This window comes from Protobothrops mucrosquamatus, unplaced genomic scaffold, assembly GCF_001527695.2.
Source record: "Protobothrops mucrosquamatus isolate PMUCROS unplaced genomic scaffold, P.Mucros_1.0 scaffold_107, whole genome shotgun sequence".
Taxonomy (NCBI): Eukaryota; Metazoa; Chordata; class Lepidosauria; order Squamata; family Viperidae; genus Protobothrops; species Protobothrops mucrosquamatus.
In genome coordinates, this window is record NW_015386183.1 from 566513 (window position 1) to 586003 (window position 19491).

The following is a 19491-nucleotide window of genomic DNA, read 5'->3' on the forward strand; positions in this document are numbered from 1 at the left end:
CTTGACATCAAGGAGTCCATTAAAATCTGAAAGCTCCAATTAAAGCCTGTTTATTCCTGTTTACATTTGGACTCGATGGAATAATTGGCATCTGTGGGTGAAGAGGCCTCTAAGGGCCCTTCTAATTGCATAAATGCACCCTTGATCATTCTCAATTGGTAGAAGCCAATGACGGAAGCCAAGAGGCTTACAAAAAAAAACCCATGGTGCCATACCTGCCCATTGCCATTTAGCTTATTGGTAAGTTTCACTTTGCTAAAAGATACTGTGGCCTTCATCCAGTGTGCTCCAAAGTTGGGTGAGTCCGGATGGATATAGACACAGCTGTGGTTGGATGGCTCTGGCTTTCCAGCAGGAACCCATTCTCCATTCACGTACTTCCAGCGGTGGCTATCAGTTGGAGCAAAATCCAGCAGAAAAGAATACATAGCATTTGGATCCAACCCTGAAACACTGATCTTTAAAACTGGAAACATCCGCCTGTATGAGAAACAATTATATGAGAAATTAAGTATTTTTATATTTAGGGAATAATTTGTTTTAATTGCTTGTTTTCTAAATTAACATATTAATGAGTCAATGATATTAATGACACAAAATCTTTTCACTAAGAGAGGCAGCTAACACTCATTCCTCTTCTGTTTTGTGTGGATGGTGCTAAGTATGAGGTCTTGCAATCAAGACAGCATGTTCTGTTCCTAAAACAATTGACTAGGGAACCTAGACATCACAAATATTTGGCTCATTATTCAACAGTCTCTCCAACAAAAACTACATTGAAGGATATGCTACATAATGATAATTGTTCTAAAGCAGTGGTTCTCAACCTTTTTAATGCCGCGACCCCCAACCGGTCGTAAGTCGAGGACTAAACCAGTCGTAAGTCAAGGATTAAACCGGTCGTAAGTCGAGGACTAAACCGGTCGTAAGTCAAGGACTATCCAACCGGTCGTAAGTCGAGGACTTTCCCTGCCCAGGAGCGCCGTGCATGCGTGGTTCCGCCCCCTGCGCCGGCCGAGGCATAGCTGGCAAGCGGCAGAGACGGAACAGGCCGACCACCAGCTGGCCCAGCTCAAGGGATGTAAGGCACCCGCCGAAAAAGGGGAAAAAATTGGCAGACAGCCTTGCTTGGCGACCCCCGTGAAATGGTCGATTGATCCCAAATGGGGTTGCGACCCATAGGTTGAGAACCACTGTTCTAAAAGCTGGCTGTTTTGGGTACATTTATATTTTTTCAATCTGTTTGCCAATGGAGAAAGAGGAGAACCAATATTAAACCACCGAAATTTCAGGGAGGATGGGAACAAACTTTTCATAGCTGTCCCAAACAGCACTTTCTGGAAGGCAGGAAGAGAGGACAATTTTAACCGTATTCAGAATATTTAATTGGAGATGTTAACATTTTGGAAAAGAAAGAAGTACATGCATTTATTTGTTTATATTCTGCTCATGGGAACCTTGTGACCTCGGAGTCCTAGTGTACAATCACTTAAATATGAGCCAGCAGTGTGCTGCAGCTGCCAAAAAAGCCAACACAGTGCTAGGCTGCATTAACAGAGGGATAGAATCAAGATCACGTGAAGTGTTAATACCACTTTACAATGCCTTGGTAAGGCCACACTTGGAATACTGCATCCAGTTTTGGTCACCACAATGTAAAAAAGATGCTGAGACTCTAGAAAGAGTACAGAGAAGAGCAACAAAGATGATCAGGGGACCGGAGGCTAAAACATATAAGGAACGGTTGCTAGAATTGGGTATATCTAGTTTAACAAAGAGAAGGACGAGGGGGGGGACATGATAGCAGTGTTCCAATATCTCAGGGGCTGCCACAAAGAAGAGGGAGTCAAGCTATTTTCCAAGGTGCCTGAAGGCAGGAAAGAAGCAACGGGTGGAAACTAATCAAGGAGAGAAGCAACCTAGAACTAAGAAGAAACTTCCTGACAGTTAGAACAATTAACCAGTGGAACAACCTGCCTCCAGAAGCGGTGAATGCTCCAACACTGGAAGTTTTTAAGAAGAGACTGGACAGCCATTTGTCCGAAATGGTATAGGGTTTCCTGCCTGAGCAGGGGGTTGGACTAGATGACCTCCAAGGTCCCTTCCAATTTTACTACTACTACTACTACTACTACTACTACTACTACTACTACTACTACTACTACTACTATTATTATTATTATTATTATTATTATTATTATTATTATTATTATTATTATTATTACTATTATTATTATTAGTTGAAATTAACCATGGTGAGAGTTGTAATGAAACAGCATTGGAGGAGTAAAGAATTATATTTTTCATATTATTTGTGTTTATTGTATATGTGGACCATTTTTCAAGACCTAGTCCAACTATTGTTGATCTCAACTTATTTCAGCTTTCCATTTTTGCAACTACATTTCCAATTACACAGCTTGCTTTCCTTCCCTTCACCTCTTAATGTCTGGAGGACTTCTTCTTTTCCTTCTCCTCTTTCTTCTTCTCTTCCTCTTTCTCCCATGGTTGAGAGTCCTGCCCAACTTATTACATTTTGATCTTGTTTATTATCCTTTTATTTACATAATTTACAAAATGATTTTCTTTTTCATTGTATCACTAATATGTGTTTTACCTAAAAATAGAGATAAAAATCAGTTCCGTTTGGCATTACTTGCTGTATCACAATATAGGATATCACAATATAGAATAAGACATCCTATCTAAATAGGACGACCTTTTTAGATAGTCAATGAGAAAAAGAGAAAAAGATAGGGCCATGCTTCCTGGCTCCAGCTTATGAAAGAAAAGTCTATGCCTTGAAACTGATTAGTATGGAGAAGAAAGAGGCAAGATAAATATGGCCACTGCCAATTCCCTTTTAATTATCCTGTACTAGTAATATTCAAATGGATTGTTTTGCATTGTTTGGTGCTCCATTATTCACTAAAAGTTTGAGAAAAATCTAGAAATATTTCTGAACAAGTTTAGTTTGTTTTATATATATATATATACTTACTTAGAGGATTTGTATTTTCTCTTTTTACTCCAACTAAAACACTTAAAATAATACTTGGGAACAGATTTGGGATGAGGATGAGGAAGATCCAGATTCAAGTCCATCATGAGTCACGAAAACTCACTGGCTATTTTGGGTCCTGCTGTATTTCCTAAAGCAATATATTGCACAGAATTGTTATTTGGGGAAAATTTTTTGAAGAGGGCTATGTATGTTGCCTTTTGTTTGCAGAGGAAAAATGTGATATACCTCTAAGGAATAAAATAAAAAGTACTCGGTCTCAGAAGATTTGAGATCTTTTAGGCATTTTTTCATAGCCTTGTGCTATCTTGAGATTAAATCTTCCATATTAGTCAGAGATGGTTGACATTGTAGCCTAGCACTTCTAAAGAGCTCCAAGTTGGGAAAGGCTGTCTAGATGTAAATATTATTAAAAAGCAATAGTAATCCAACCCAACTCAACCAAATCAAACGAAACCAAGAAAGAGTTTGAGCCCACTTACAGTCCACTTAGAAAGGGCTGTAAAACACTGTGAAGTGGTATATAAGTCTAAGTGCTATTGCTGGATGTTTTTATTAAAAAGCAATAGCACTTAGACTTATATACCACTTCACAGTGTTTTACAACCCTCTCTAAGCAGTTTACAGAGTCAGCATATTACCCCCAGGAATCTGGGTCTTTATTTTACCGATCTCAGAAAGATGGAAGGCTGAGTCAACCTTGAGCTGATGAGACTCAAACTGCCGAACTTCTGGCAGTCGGTAATCACTGCACCACCACAGCTCTGTATAATATTCTTGGGAAAGCTTGGTTGAACCCAGATGTATTTTATATACTGGCTGAATTAAAACTCCATTTATGTATTAAATCTTGATGTAAAAATGCAACCTATTTCAACATCATTCTTTATAATTCTTGGGAAAACATTGTGATGACTTTTGCTACTATACATGGATTAACTTAGTATTCGTAAGCTCATCTTTGCCTTCTTTTTTGCCAATGAGCCAAGTTAGCAAAAGCAATAGTGGTGAATCTGAAAAGAAGTAAAGTTAGAGAAAGAAACCATTGAGCAATAGAACAAGCCAAATTAAAGCTACCAAATTTCATATCCATGGGCTATGAAACAGGGCTTTGAAGTGAAAGTACATGACTTTTGTACTGCTTGAGACCCCCTCTTCTTTTTATCAATTATATTCTCAATATTGCTCAGGCATAATATTTCATAACTCTTTAGTCAACTGAATTGTTCTTAGAAAAAGAGATTTATCATCTGAGGGGAAAATCTGAATGAATTTTCACTTTATAATTTGTATTAATGTTTAATCCTGTACTTCGGAAGTTGAATGCTTGATTTTGCTGAAATGCAACTGTTACCAAACCCAGCCAGAATTTTATATAATGAAAATACAACAAGTTACAATTTAGCAACTTAAAGAAATTCTTAGGTCTCCCACACAAGTACACATTATTCTTAGGCATCCTTTGCATAATTGTTTTAGCATTTTTTCAGATATATAACACATTCTACTCAATTTTCCTCTTAAAATGAGACAATATAAAAATATAGCCCTTTACTATATGATCGATCTTGTAGTATATTGTCACAGGATTTTTTTTACATGAGTTCCCATTTGTGTATAGCCCTGTCTCCATCTGCCAACATAAAGACTACAATAGATCCTCTGAGAAAATGTGACAATCAACAGGGAAAAAAATTGACTTGGGAATTGGTAAACTAAGGAATCAAAGACAGCACTGAATTTGGTGATTTAGTATTTATATCTGTTGAAGAAAGATGATCACTGAGAACCAATGAGAGAGGCAAAACAGAAAACTATTTCCAGTTTCATACTGTCTATGATTACACATCACAGGAGAGTTTTTTCCTTTAGCTGTGACTAGAAAAAAATAAGTTTTTTTTTCCTGTGCCATTATTCCTGAAGCTATACAGGCTGCTGGGCTTACTGTTTACATAATAAAAAATATACAAATTGAATTGGTTTATGGATTATGTGCCATTAAGCCACCAACTTCTACCGATCATGTACATAGATTTTCTCCATTATGATACATGTTGAATACATTTGGCCTACATGTGATACTAACTACTAAAACTGAGATCTGTAGATAATGTGTTCTATCTTATTGTAACTACTAGAAAAGCATAGTTCACGGATTCTTTCAGATGGGAGCTCCTAGCACTATCTAGCATTTTCTCACTAATGACTTATAGCATCTTCTAGTCACATACATTCATTCTGATGCCAGCATGACAGTAATGAGCACTGGCATTGAATTATGTCATAAATGGTTGACTCTGTTGTGTTTTAAGTCACTATTGGAAAAAATGTACAAAATGGATTGTGATATAGTTCCATATTTTCACTCCAAAGAGTTTTTCTAAAGAAAGAAAAGTGATGGAACAAGTAATGGGGAAGATAGGGTTAGAAAAAAAAGCCAATCAAGAGTGAAAGGTCTTCCAGCAGAAATGGCTTGCAAACAGCCCAACAGAACACAATGTTAAGTGTGCTCAGACAAACCATGCACAACCACTTTATCGTATATAAATATTGTAAGAACCCATTATAAACTAATCAGAGCTTTTCATGATCTGCATTTGTGATGGGTAAAATCATTTTAATTGGTTTATATTATGTCATTTATATATTTATGTTGGTTTTGCATTTTGAAGTTTATAATGCTTGAAGTCTTCTTAAGAGCAAATATGTATTTACCATACACAACACTAATCTCTTACAAGGTGATAAGTACAGGAAATTTGTGATGTCCAATGGCATCCTCTCATAAGACACAATCTTTCAGAAAAGAACTTGAACATTTGGTTCAGAAAAAGCTAAAGCCTTGCTTCTTTTATTAAGATACTTGCATAGGAAAATATGCTACATCAACATCCATTGGATACACATAAAGGTGAAGATATTTCACTTGCTTCTAAGCTGTCAATAATAGCATCTCTCAACAACCACTTAATATCCAAAATGGCTCACATTTATACACAAATATATAAATATATTCAGGATGCAGTCCGCCAGCAAACTATCCAGGTTCACTTGAAAGAAGTGGAATTATGGTGAGACTATAACCCTGTTCTCGTGCAGTTTTTACTTATTTCTACAGATCCTCTCAAGGAGAACATCTCCAATGAACTGCAAATCAGTCACAGTTGCTGTACTATGTAGTGAGTTCACTTCACCATTCATTGTAGCAAAAGAGAAGGTTAACACTCACCTGCCATTCTTGGTGACAATCATCTCATTTGTAACTTCTCTGAACCTCTGCCACAGAGCAGAATCTTCCAAGATAACCTGGAGTTGTTTCTCAGTAGGGTCCCCTTTGTCTCTGCCAGCCAGGAGTTCATTTTCCACCACATTGAGCAGCCTGGAGATGGTGCAATCACTGTGTTTCTTGCAGCCCAAATCAGTCATGGTGACTCTAATGTCAGAAACTTCTCAGGTTATTTTAAAAAAAACGAAAGAGGGAAGCCTTCACAATCCCCTCTGAACCTAAGCCCAAACTAATTAATTAGCCACAATGGAACAAAAGTGCTCACCTCAGCCTTTTGCCAGACTTGTTCTTTCCTCCACTACATCCCAACACGATGATGACACCTGCATGTTAAGGTTTTAACATGAACACACAACCATGTCTTAATTACCAACTGTCAGGTGGGAGGCAGTCTGATTAGGCAATTGGCTGCTTCTGAAGACGAATCTTCCATTCAATTTGCTAAGCTTTTATCTTTCTGAGGAGGGTCTAATTATTCTGCTCAAGAACTATATTTCCATTAATGAAAATGATTTAATGTCTCAAATGAAACGATGAATGGAAAGCAAATCTGTGCAGATTTGCAAAATCAAACTGAAAAGGGAGATACAAATGACACTGAAAAGCGAACTGTGCGATATACAATATTAGCCTTTCTTGAGGCAAGTGTATTTCCTTGTGTTTCATTATATCATTGTCAACAAAAAAACTTCTGTTTCTCATCAAACTATACTTATACACCGGGAAACAATTCATATGAGCTTCCTATTTGCAGGCTAGATTCCCAAATTCTAGGACAGCAATGACTAATTTATGTACTTTGGGAAATGTAAGCGATACTATGGACAGTATTTGGTGCAAAGCATATAGGGCATTGCCATATAATAGATCATAATATTGTTTTTTCTGGGTTAGCAGGAATTGTTCCTATGTTTTTTAAAAATGTAAAATCCTTTTTATTGATTTACACTGCAGTTTTCATTTATTTCCCACCTAAAATGGTGAGAAATTTAAGTTTTCACAAATTTATTCTTTTACTTATTCAGTATATACAGCTGCCACTCACCAAGAGATTCTGGGTTGCTAACAGTGTTAAAGTTATATCAGAAGAAAAATATCATAGTGAGAGCAAAAGAAACTGCTCATAGGCACTGAGGCTCCAATATCAAAATGAAGTGGATGAAGAAGGGATGATTTGTTTTTTCAAAATTATTCTAATGTTTCTTGTTCACGCCATCGTTCAAAATTGATAATTATTTACTATCTGCTAGTAGGCTATCTACCACTGAATATTGACCACTGAATAACTGTAGACTGTGGAATCCTGGGTGCTCTCTGAACTTGGTTGTTTGCCTGCAGACATTTCATAACTTGATTGGGTAACATCATCAAAGCTAGTGAGTGCAGGATTTGCTCCCTTTTTGCATGCAGTATCATGCTTTGCCATGTTGCTGGGGGTATGGTTCTCTTGGTCCAAGAAGAAGCCAAGAAACTTGGTTGTTTGCCTGCAGACATTTCATAACTTGATTGGGTAACATCATCAAAGCTAGTGAGTTTCTTCTTGGTCAAGGAGAATCCACACTCCCCAATGCTGGCAGGGCAAGTGCTTTCTATATTATTTATTTATTAAATTACTAGGCTGCTCATCTCACTAATACAGTGACTCTGTATAAACAGAGAGCAAATCTCACATTCATTAGAATTGATGGTGTTACTTAATCAGATGATGAAACATCTGCAAGCAAATGTTCAGAAAGCACCAAGGACTCTGTAAGATTGGCAACATGTGAGGGTAGAGTAAAAGGAGGCATCAGCCTAGAATCCCTATGTAGCCATAAGTGGACTAAGTCCAACTCCTTTGGATACTGTGGACTCCTATTTTACGCCAAGCAAGTATTAATTGTTGGTTAAGAAATTCCTATGCATAGGCTGTTTAGTAATAAATCAGTTTAACTGGACCTTCACATGTGGACCTGGTCTTTTGTACCTGATAGACTACACAGTTCAACTTTGAGCTACATGGATTTCTTCTATTGAATATCTGTACAGAAGGGCATTAACTAAATATCCTGCTTCTGGCTGCTTGCTATAATAGCAAGAGTGTGAAATATATGAATCTAATCTAGGAGGTGAATATGATAAACTACTTCAAATGAACAGGTGTTAAGGAAAAGGAATTGACAAATCTGTAGGATTAAGAACCTTTGGTTCATAGACTGAATGCTGTTTTTATCTACCTCATAGAAACTGTTTCTGTTCCTAAAACTTTAGCCAATGCTCACAAGGTGTTGTATGGAAATCATGTTCTCCATGTAAGAGAAATAATTTGGTTGATAAATAAGTAGCAGCACCTAACAATGCTCTGATCATTATACCTCAAACTAAGCCAAAAATACTGAGAGCCTACGTATTATTATTTTAATGGGTAGGATAACTGTTTTCTGACGAGGCATCAAATATTGTTACTACTAACTGGATTCACTGCTTCTTCATAAGTTTTGTGGAGGGTAAATTTAGAATCAATATTTACTGAACCTATCTAGAAATAAATTTTCCCAAGAATAGCAATAGACTACTCACAATAGTGATGCTATAATGACGTAGGTGTCTTGGAACAATGTGGAAATAGTGTTCTACAGTCTTCTTCCAAGATGCTTCCTCAACTTCCTGATCAAGCCTACCGACCTCATGTTCCTGATGGTTTTACCATCCAAGTACTAATCAGTTGTAATCCTGCTAAGCTTCTTGAAATCAGCAAAGCTGGGAAGATGCTGCCAATGGTTGGACTCTGGAACATCTGTCATTATTAATGGGATGTCTTAAATTAGGCTTATCGGCATGATACCTAATAGCTTTTAATTTCTAGAGCTCAGTGGATAAAGTATTCCTTAACAACAGAATGAATGAAAGTAAGTATTTGGCAAGACTCAAAACTTTCCAGATTTTATACAAATGAGTGGATTGATGGTTCATCCAGACTCTGTCAGCTTCTCTGAAATTTATGAAAATAGAATTTTCTATATGCTGTTAACAAGTATTTACCTATACATTATTGCAGTACATAAGCCCTGCTGTCTGTGAATCTCGGCCACCAGAAGTTAATTGCCCCTTTTTCTGAATATGTCTGCTAAAGTAATGAAAAGACTAATCTTTTCTAAATCACTTCAAGTCCAATAATTACTGATGGTGTCAAACCTTGATTAAAGAACAGCAGAAAACCTGCTGTCTTTTTGTCCTTTGTAATTATGACTCGGCATTGGATGTCATGGCTAGATAGATATTTAGTTTCCCTAGCTTCTGGAACTGAATGTTCAGGAAAGAGAGTCCATTCAAATGGGACAGGAGATGGAAAGAATGAGTTAGCTTCTCATGGATTTCATTTGACCAAGAATTTTCTATTATATTATTATAGTCAGTAGAAAAGTCTGTAGGAAAGTACAGCTATTAAATATCAGTTAAAGAGGAAACATATCTTTTTTCCCCTGCTATACAGTATGTAAACAGCTGTTAGCTTCAAAGAGTTTCAGATTGATTTGTTGATTATTTCTTGTTTCTGCTGAAGCAAGCAAAAAACATTTCCTCAAATGTTTCTCTGCCTCAATCTACTTATAAAACTCCATATATCAAGTTTGTGTTCTAACTATATGAATGACAAACAGTTGAACAAATCTAATAGGGGAAAATCCTCTCAAATTAGATCTCTGCTTACATCTTATTAGACCCATAATTTGGATGACTAAGATAGGATATATCCTAGGTACACGCTTGTTGCATTCTCATCTTATTATAATAACTAGCTGTACCCGGCCACGCGTTGCTGTGGCTCAGTCTGGTTAAATGGAAAAGAAAGAAAAGAGAAAGTGCACGTTGGTGTCACAGGTGTGACATCTATATAATAGTAGGTATATAAAAACACGCGCGTATTCGAATGCAACGTTGTGTCAAAATTTCAAAGCAATCGGTGAAGAACTTTTGGAGATTTAAGATTTTGAACAAACGAACATTTACATTTTTATTTATATAGATAAGTTACAGAGCACTGCTGCAACCAGATTGGTAAGCAGAATAAACTTTGTTAGCACTTAACAAAACAGCAGAGAATATCAATGCTCCAGACCAGGCATGTCAAACTGCTGGCCCCCAGGCTGGATACGTCACGCCGAAACCGCGCCCACCCCATTGCCGGCAATGGGGAAAAAGTCCCGATATGTTGTGCGACGTCACATGACGTCACGAGTTTGACATGCTTGCTCCAGACTATACTAGAAAATTGAAAAGCACCCCAGAATAAGGCAGTGGCAAATCACTTCTGTGTGCTTGGGAAAAATAAATAAATTACATATTTATAAAAGCCCCAGAGGTTAGGTTTGATTCTTCAGCATTTCATATAAACCTGATTCACTTTTACCTAGAATGAACTGAACCTGTGAACATCAAAAGTGGAATTTTTGTATTCAAAGTGTAAACTATTAAGAGACCTATTTGTTTAGAGCATATTCATTTCTTTTCTTCCTTTCAATTATCTCCAATTCTCAAAGTCTGCCTGGAAAAGTCTCTTCAGTTTTTTGGCAAGTTTTTTTAGAAGTGGTTTGCCATTGCCTCCTTCCTAGGACTGATAGAAAGTGAGGAGCCCAAGGTCACTCAGTTGGTTTCATGTCAAAGACAGGACTAGAACTCACAGTCTTCCAGTGTCTACTCTGATGCCTTAACCATTATGCCAAATTGGCTCTTGCATGGAGTATTAATTATATAGAAGCAGAGCTGAAAGAGCTTCAGGTTAAATATTTCAAAACATTTTTAAAAGCCACACATTTTAAATATAGGTCACAAGTTTTTAAAGATTGTTACTGGTAGTTAACACATATCTGTATTAAGCATTAAATATTATGTAGAAATTAAATTATCTTCACAGAAACATTACTCTTTACTGACAAATTTGCATTATAACCAACAACTATTGTCCAATTATTTTCAGTTCAATTTTATATAGCAACAACTTAGATTTCAGTTTAATTCACCATTTAATTCCTTCATCTGTATTTATTTTATGTGACCAAAACTAGTAAAGTTGATTTGAAATATTGTTAAACTATGAAGTTTTATTTTGAAAAGGTTTTAACTAAAGCGTTAACACCGTATCAATATCTATTATACTTGTACATATTTTTTTAATATAATCAAAATCCAGACAGTTTAATAGATCTATTTTCCTACATAATCATCTTTATGAACCAGGAATTTCAGGATAATTTCAACTATTCACATTCCAACTCATAAACATGAAAACCAACATGAGGCTGGAGCTGATCTGGTAAACACATGTAATCAATAAGCAGAATTTTTGACAAGTTTCTCTTTTCTCTAGAGACAAAATAAGAATGTTTATAAAATATATCGAGTTTATTTCCAAGAGACTCTAAAACATTTGTTTACCTCAATTTTCACAATAGCAAGATTGTATCCTATGTTATTAAATAAAACACCAACATGTACAGTGATGCCAATAATTTTGTTCTTTTGTTTTACTATTTACCTTTTTCCTTGCTTCTAGATTCTACAAAATTTCACTTCCTAGCTTCAAATTCAAGAGAGAAATTCAAAGTTTCAGCTTCAAAATAGTTGAATTCAAAGAATGTTTGTAATCTCTATTACAGCATATTGACAACAGCAATGTGTTCTCAGAAGATATGGCTTCAGTAGCAAGTTTCACAACTCTGAACCTTTCAGCAGAGTTGACTTTATTAAAAACACAATACACACATGCATTGTGAAAACATTTTTATTACAGAAGATATAGTACTGAAAAAGAGTTCCTTTCAAAAGATATTTTCTCCTAAGGAAAACAAAACTTCGAGCACGCAGAAAGGGTTACAAAAGCCAGTGTATAAAAATGGAATGTTTTTTCAAACAAAAGAATCAATAGCTTATTACGAGGGTTCTGCAAAGCGTTCAACCGAGATGCATTATTTCTGCTGTTACACAAAGAAGAATGACTTTTTTTAGAAGTGGTTTGGGTCATTAAAGTAGCTGTATCTTTCACAAGCCTTATATGGCTGCTTCAAGCCAAAGAGTTTGAGCAAAGCTTAAAGACAGAACTTCAAAACCTGTTTTAATAATTTGAAGAGGGGTGATTCATTTGCACTCCTCTGCAGTCTGTGTACTCTTCAAAATTATCCCTTTTGAACATTTTGTACAACTCTAATTATTATGGAAATCGTTGCTAGCATGATTGGGTCGTGCTACAGAGGTAGGCACTTTACCTCCAATGCAGCCTCAAATAGACCATGTTACTCATATTTAGTGGTGGAAATATTTTAGATCATGCAACTAGCATACTTGCAATTAAGGTAGAGTTTGTCATAAGAGTACAGTAATAATGCACAAAGATAAGTGTTTTAACAAACTGACAATATAAAGGGGTGGGAAAAATTACAAAAATTATTCTTATTCTTTGTTCGCTAGATCATAAAGGCTGAACATTGGCTCAGAGAAAAAGTAACTGAAAATGTAGGCCATATAACCATTAAGGGAGCAAGACAGTAGTGTCTTGCTCCCTTAATACAGATTTAGCATTTTATTTTTCAGGGAAAAGCAATAACTCAGATATAATATTCTTATAAGATGTTCAATACCTTTAATATTACATTAAGTCTATTTAAAAATATACCTAACAAGAATTCAGTGCCAAAAATTGGAAGTTACTCAAATTGAATTTAAAGGTTCAGTTACTATTGGACTAGTTACTATTGGATATGTACCATAATAATTTAAGAGACAAAATAGAGCATTTTGTGTTTCTTTGTCTTAAAATACAAGACATTACTATTGGCCTAGCAAGTTCACATTCTGTAAGCAAGGACATTATTGCAACTAGAATTTGTGAGAATTATCTTAGTCTCTCCCCACAATAAACCTCCTACTTTTATACATATTGTACAAAATAGTACAAAAGGGCTTAAAGGGTTTTGTTTCTCATTTGCTACCAATCTTAAGCAGCGTTTCCCAATTTGGTGACTCCATGAAGACTTCATGCTGATTAGAAAGTTAGGGGATTTTGTTTCAACTTGCACACCATCATGTTGGGGAAGGCTAACATGAAGCAGCAAGATGTAAAGGCAGAAATTGATAGCTGTATGACTTAGTGGCATTCAATCCAGCAGTTGATATAAAGTTATGAATTCCTTAATGTGGATGTCTGCATTTCCCAGCATTTTTATTACTACCCTTCTGTTATTCTAAATAAATATACATAAGACACATTGCACATCAGTAGCAGCAAAACATGTTACGTTAAACTCAATTCTCTGAAGATATTAACAAGAAAAATGATAAGATGATCTCAGCTGGTATTCAAAAGAATGAATTTACATAGTTAGGAAATCCCAGGGGAGGGGGGGGAATCAAGCAAGCTTCACCAAATCCCTTAGGTTTATACAATAATTTCTCACCACTTTATATTCAAGTGACCCTAAAAACCCATACAGAATGTATGAAGCTTACAGTTATCCTGTTCCACCACTATTTACCTCTGAAACAAGTAAGAGACTTATATCTTTTAGAATATTGTCCCCAACCTTTTTCAATGCTGCACTAATGCATCAGGAATAGGCACTATCAAGTGAAATTCTGACTTTTGTATTTCAGGAGTCCCCTTGTGCCACAATCGTCTACTGTAAGAGAGAGTTTGCAGTTACCGCTATCACTAATAACTACACACTGATTCACTATAAAAACATATTAAATGTATATACTTAAATATCTATAGAAGATATTCAAAAAAATTTAATATACAGATCTGGACAGTTTTATATTGTAAGGTAATAATTTAAATGCTCCCACAAAAAGCAGATGAAGGAAAGAAACATATGTGTTCATTTCTTAAAACTGAGGCCTTGTAGACCTAATTTTAATACATTACTTAGAATTGTTTTGCCTGAATTCATTTACAATCAGTGTACACAATTTTGTGCTTCATTCATAATGAAAGTTGAAATAAAATGAATTATTTTACAAATATCAAGCTTACAAATCTATAAATATGCTCGGTTTTGGTAAGCAGCACAATACAATTAACTTTCCAAGATCTCTGGAATAAAACAACCAACAACATTTATCAAAGAAGCTATATTAAACTAGTTAGATAGATACAAACATTGGTTCCACTGTGTACAAAATCAGAGTTAATGTGGCTACTCCTTACTGGGAAATTTCTGTGCTCTTATATCCTGTATTAGTCTCTTTCAAAAGATGAAAGAAATCAGAAAAGGCGGTATAATGAACGTAGATTGTATATAATTTTTCTTTTGGCAATAAATGCTTACAGTTCATGAATTCCACCAAAGGCAAAATTGTTGGATTTTTTTTTAAATAAGCATAGCGTAGCATCAAGATAAAACAACTGCAAAAACTCTCAAATAATTCTTAACATGTACACACACTAATTTTACTTCTTATGAGAGATAACCAAGGAATATGCCAATGCATAAAGGAGAAAAAAGGAATGCGGCAAAAACTGCCAATATGCTAGCATCTGGCAGTATAAATAATCTCAGTATACTATCCTATGGGGAAATCAAAGCATGAAATATATGATCCTCTTTCATGACGAACCACGGTGATAAATTATGCAACCAAACAAATATTGAAAGAAAAGACAAGATGAGAAAAGAAGGCACTCAAAATCTAAGATGTTTGTTTCTCCAGTTAGATTATGGTACACTTTTGAGTTGTACAACATGAGTTGTACATGTAGAGTTGACCAACATGAAAATGAAAATGAAAATAAGGGAGCCACTACAGTGGCATCAAGGATAGGATTTTTTTTTTTCAAAATGTAAGTCAGCAATAAAGGCAGAAGTCTAGATTTTATTTCATTTCAAGGCCACATGTGTAAAAGTCCATAAATAGACATGCTTGCAGAAATCATCTTATCTATTGTTATGACTCCTATTTTTCTCCAATTACTGATTCTCTTTCTAAACAGACACTAATTCATACAATTTAAAGTAAAGAATTATACTTGCTATCCTGTTAGACAACAAATTAATTCCAGTAACTTCCCTCATACAATTTGCAATCATGATTTTTAGAAGGTAAGGAGACATTTAGAAATGGTCTTTTGATAGCAAGTAAAAGTATGTTATGGAGAAAAATTCACTGCATGCTTAGCTAATGTTTTCCAAAATGTAATCTGTCCTTTGAACTTTTTGATAAAAATTGGTTGATAGAAGGTAGTAAAATCTCATCCGATCCCTTTCACAATTAGAATATCCATTTTACTTCTGAAATAAAATCACCTGAAGAAAAATTTTTGTAGCATACATTAAGTATTAGTTTTGCAAGTGAAGACGAGACATAATTTATCTTGAAATTTTCATAAAATGTGTTATCTTCAGGGGAATATATAGTAGCTTTGTCTTCTGATTCACGTTAACTTAACACCTTAGTGCTTTGTTCTTAGGCAGGTGTGTGCTGTTTCAAGAATCATTTGGTTATGCAGGTGTTGTAGTCCTCAATGTAAAAAGATAGCCAACTTAGCCTGCAAAAAGTAGCCAAATCAAAAGTTTTATAAGCAATTTCTCCATTAATTATCTGATTTATCTTATGAGAGGCAAAAAACTGGTTTTTCTAAAAAGTTTCAAACAGGAATGCACTATTGGTAATAGAATATATTAACTGCAGTAACAGAAGGCATTCTTTTTGAGAATAAACAGTAATGCATACTCCTCTTTAAAAAAAATTGCATCCTTCTAACAATCTGTTCTTTAGTTTGCAATTCAGCTGCTGATACATGTCTTCAGACTGGAACCCACNAACAGCATTTCATTAAGGTTATTTTGATTTTCCAACCCGTACAAATTACAGAAGAAATGTGTTTGTTCCATGAACAAATGTGGGCAATCAACATTACCTTGCAAATGGTATGTAGGAAATGCTGTACCTAGAAAAGGAATAGCACAAATTCCTTCATTAGCAAGTACAAAAACAAAATCACCTTCCCCTCACAATCCAACATTGTTAACAGTCTACATTACACATGACAGAATGCAAATGCTGGGCAGCAGATATATACTGCAGTGTACCAAGTTATGCCATGCTGGAATATACTAAGACTAAGCATTGTTTTGATTTTAAAATCAATTTATATATGGCTGACTTCTAGGGTAGCAATGACTAATCTCAGGGACAGGGGAATGAAGTTCCAGGGAATAAGGGCGACAGAACTTTCTCTGTGTCACTTTGACCATGGCTGACCAAGAAGATAAATGATCTGCATTCAAAAAATGAACTTTGTCAGAACATTTGTAATATCATATTTCACTGCAAGTGGAAAGATATGTAAACAGAAATGTAAGTATTATATGCCCACAACTATGTCTCCCTATAGATTTTTATTCTATACAGATGATGTGAATTTTTCATTATATTGGATGAAGGGAGTTAGTGAGAATGAGAAACTATGTCAAGAAAGTAATTCATCTCCATTCACATAAAATTTGACAGTGGAACTAGTGGCCTATTTTATTAGATAATCAAAAAAGATCTAGGGTATCAATGTGACTGGAATTAAACATAGATTGCTATTATATACTTGGTTCAACATTGCTAAATTAGAAGGTTATTCAACCAAATAAGTAATATGTTTTCATTCAGATTCAAATTATTTTAAGAAATCCGTAAGAATGGATTTATTGTTCATATGTTCTTAAATACCTTCAAGTAATAATTCTAGCAAAAACTGCTTTGGTGAGCTGAACATTATAAATGTTTGAGCATATTTGTATGGATGGCTGCATAACCTAGTGACTTTACAGAAAATAAAAATGTTAAAATCAATGCATCTAAATTGATTTTCATACATGCATATGCAAGTGTATAACATCCAATATCAATTCATCTTCAATATTTTAAGAAGCTTAATAAGCGACTGAGAAAGTTTTTATGGGATTAGCAGACTGTTTGCTTTAACTAAATTACCATCTTCACATGAAAAAGGAAATTTTAATCTGGATTTTCAGTGATATCATTGAAAATCTTTTTGGTATTCAAGTGATTTTTTTTTAAAAAAAAGTATGAGTATAACTGAAAAATTATTTGACTCTCATAATATTTCGGTTGGAGTCTGATTTCTCTTTTAGCTGATATTGATTTGTTTTTATCCTATTAGTCTACTAATCATATTTGGAGCATTTAGGATAGAAGCTTAATTCTGAGTCCTGTTTACAAGAAAAACTCATACTTTAAACAAGTGTAACTTAAAGATTACAATAGATTTTTTTTAAAGAACCAGGGCGCAAACGAGTTTAGTACCTTAAACTAACTTATTGTCCTTTTCACTATTGGAAGAAAAATTTGGAAATGGCTAATATATTCATTTGAAACCTGCTTTACTATTCAGTTTGGCCCTGTTCAGCTCTGAATCCCACAAACTATATGTTTTACTGGAAAATATATTGAAGATTTTAAATTAATAAACTATGGACTAATCCATGTGGGGGGGGGGGGTTTGCAAGATTTTGGAAGTGTCCTTTTCCTAGGATCGTGAAGAGTGAGAGAGAGAGGGATTGGCCTAGGTGCCCAGTTGGTTTTGTACCTAAGGCTGGACTATCTCCCAGTTTCTAACCTGCTGCCTTTAAATATTACTCCAAACTGACTCTTTAATAAAACTTTAGAAGTAAGATTCATATGCCAGGAATAACCAGGAGTTCAAATGTGGAATGAGTCAAATCTCATCAGGTAAGAGATAAAATGTTCATGCAATCCTGCATATCACTGCCTTTGCTATATGCAAATGTGGGCATGGTTTCCTCATGTGAAATCCAATAAAAACAGGTGCTTAGGGCAATGCCTTCAAAATTCCTAGGGGATGAGGAAAACATATCTTGTTTTCATTATGGCATACTGTATGTGAAAAGGATTCAAGGTCTATGGAGATACAAGAAAGGCTTTTGTTCCTAAATGCACAAGAACTTCCAATTATTGCCAAAGACCTATGTACACAGGAAAAATGAGGTGATACATACCATGCCAAGGCAAAGAATTGTAAAATGCAAAAGAGGATAGTAAGCCCTTTATTATGCCACTGAAAAGAAAAAGAAAAATTACAACTTAAACAACATTTACAAATAATTTTATCAAGACATATCAGTCACATTGTAAATTTGATTACTTACCCAGAAAGCTGCACACAGAGTTAATATGAGGCATAGCTAAAAAAAAATACAGAAAGAAAGTCTTTGAATAAGAAATGCTATCTAATTAAATAGCTGGAAATAAAATACTGGACTAAATATATTTAATTTATTTAAGGAAGCGTATAAGATTGCTTTAATAGTAATAGTTAATCTTGAAATAAATAATTAAAAAGCAGATGTGTTCGTAATTTAATGAAGTTTAATGAAGAGAAGGACGAGGGGGGAACATCATAGCAGTGCTCCAATATCTCAGAAGTTGCCACAAAGAAGAGAGAGTCAAGCTATTCCCCAAAGCACCTGAAGGCAGGACAAGAAGCAATGGATGGGAACTAACCAAAGAGAGAAGCAACCTAGAACTAAAGAGAAATTTCCCGACAGAACAATTAACCAATGGAACAACCTGCCTCCATAAGCGGTGAATGCTCCAACACTGGAAGTTTTTAAGAAGAGACTGGACAGCCATTTGTCTGAATTGGTATAGGGTTGCCTGCCTGAGCAGGGGGTTGGACTAGATGACCTCCAAGGTCCCTTCCAACTTTATTATTATTATTATTATTATTATTATTATTATTATTATTATTATTATTATTATTAGTAGTAGTAGTAGTAGTAGTAGTAGTAGTAGTAGTAGTAGTAGTAGTAGTAATTGCTTTTTATCCCCATACAACATAAAAATTTCTGGTTCAGGCCAAATCTAAGTTTCTTTTTTTGCAAATATGTATTTTCTAAGTTCTAAATTAATTAGGAATTATACCTATGCAATATACTGATAGAAGAGATCATATATCAAGATATACAATTTCAAGAGCCAGAGCAACTTAATTGTGAACTTATACTGGGACTAAATGTGGTAACTATTAAGCAAACTAATTTTACACAAAATTACTTGGACTTATTTCAATTGTTAAATACAACAAAGATTGATATTCAGATTATATTGGCAGAAAGGGGAGAAAATTATGCTCAGTTTGAAGTGACTAAGTTTTGTAATCAAATTTTGAGGTTTCATA

The 19491-nt window shown here is 34.9% G+C and overlaps 2 protein-coding genes across 2 annotated transcripts in view; both read right to left on the reverse strand.

Annotated features, from left to right (window-relative positions):
* Positions 1–6448, reverse strand: part of TBX19 (T-box 19) — a 20022-nt gene extending 13574 nt beyond the window's left edge. The window contains exons 1-2 of the mRNA XM_015815852.1: positions 6252–6448; positions 216–480 (exon numbers count right to left, since the gene is read on the reverse strand). Coding sequence (XP_015671338.1) covers positions 216–480; positions 6252–6448 — 462 coding nt within the window. The remainder of the gene's footprint in view (positions 1–215; positions 481–6251) is intronic.
* Positions 6449–14157: 7709 nt separating this feature from the next.
* Positions 14158–19491, reverse strand: part of SFT2D2 (SFT2 domain containing 2) — a gene marked incomplete in the record, with an annotated part of 10286 nt that continues 4952 nt past the window's right edge. Inside the window, 4 exon segments of the mRNA XM_015816021.1 lie at positions 14158–15825; positions 16198–16227; positions 18311–18369; positions 18461–18496. Of these exon segments, the coding sequence (XP_015671507.1) occupies positions 16198–16227; positions 18311–18369; positions 18461–18496 (125 nt within the window).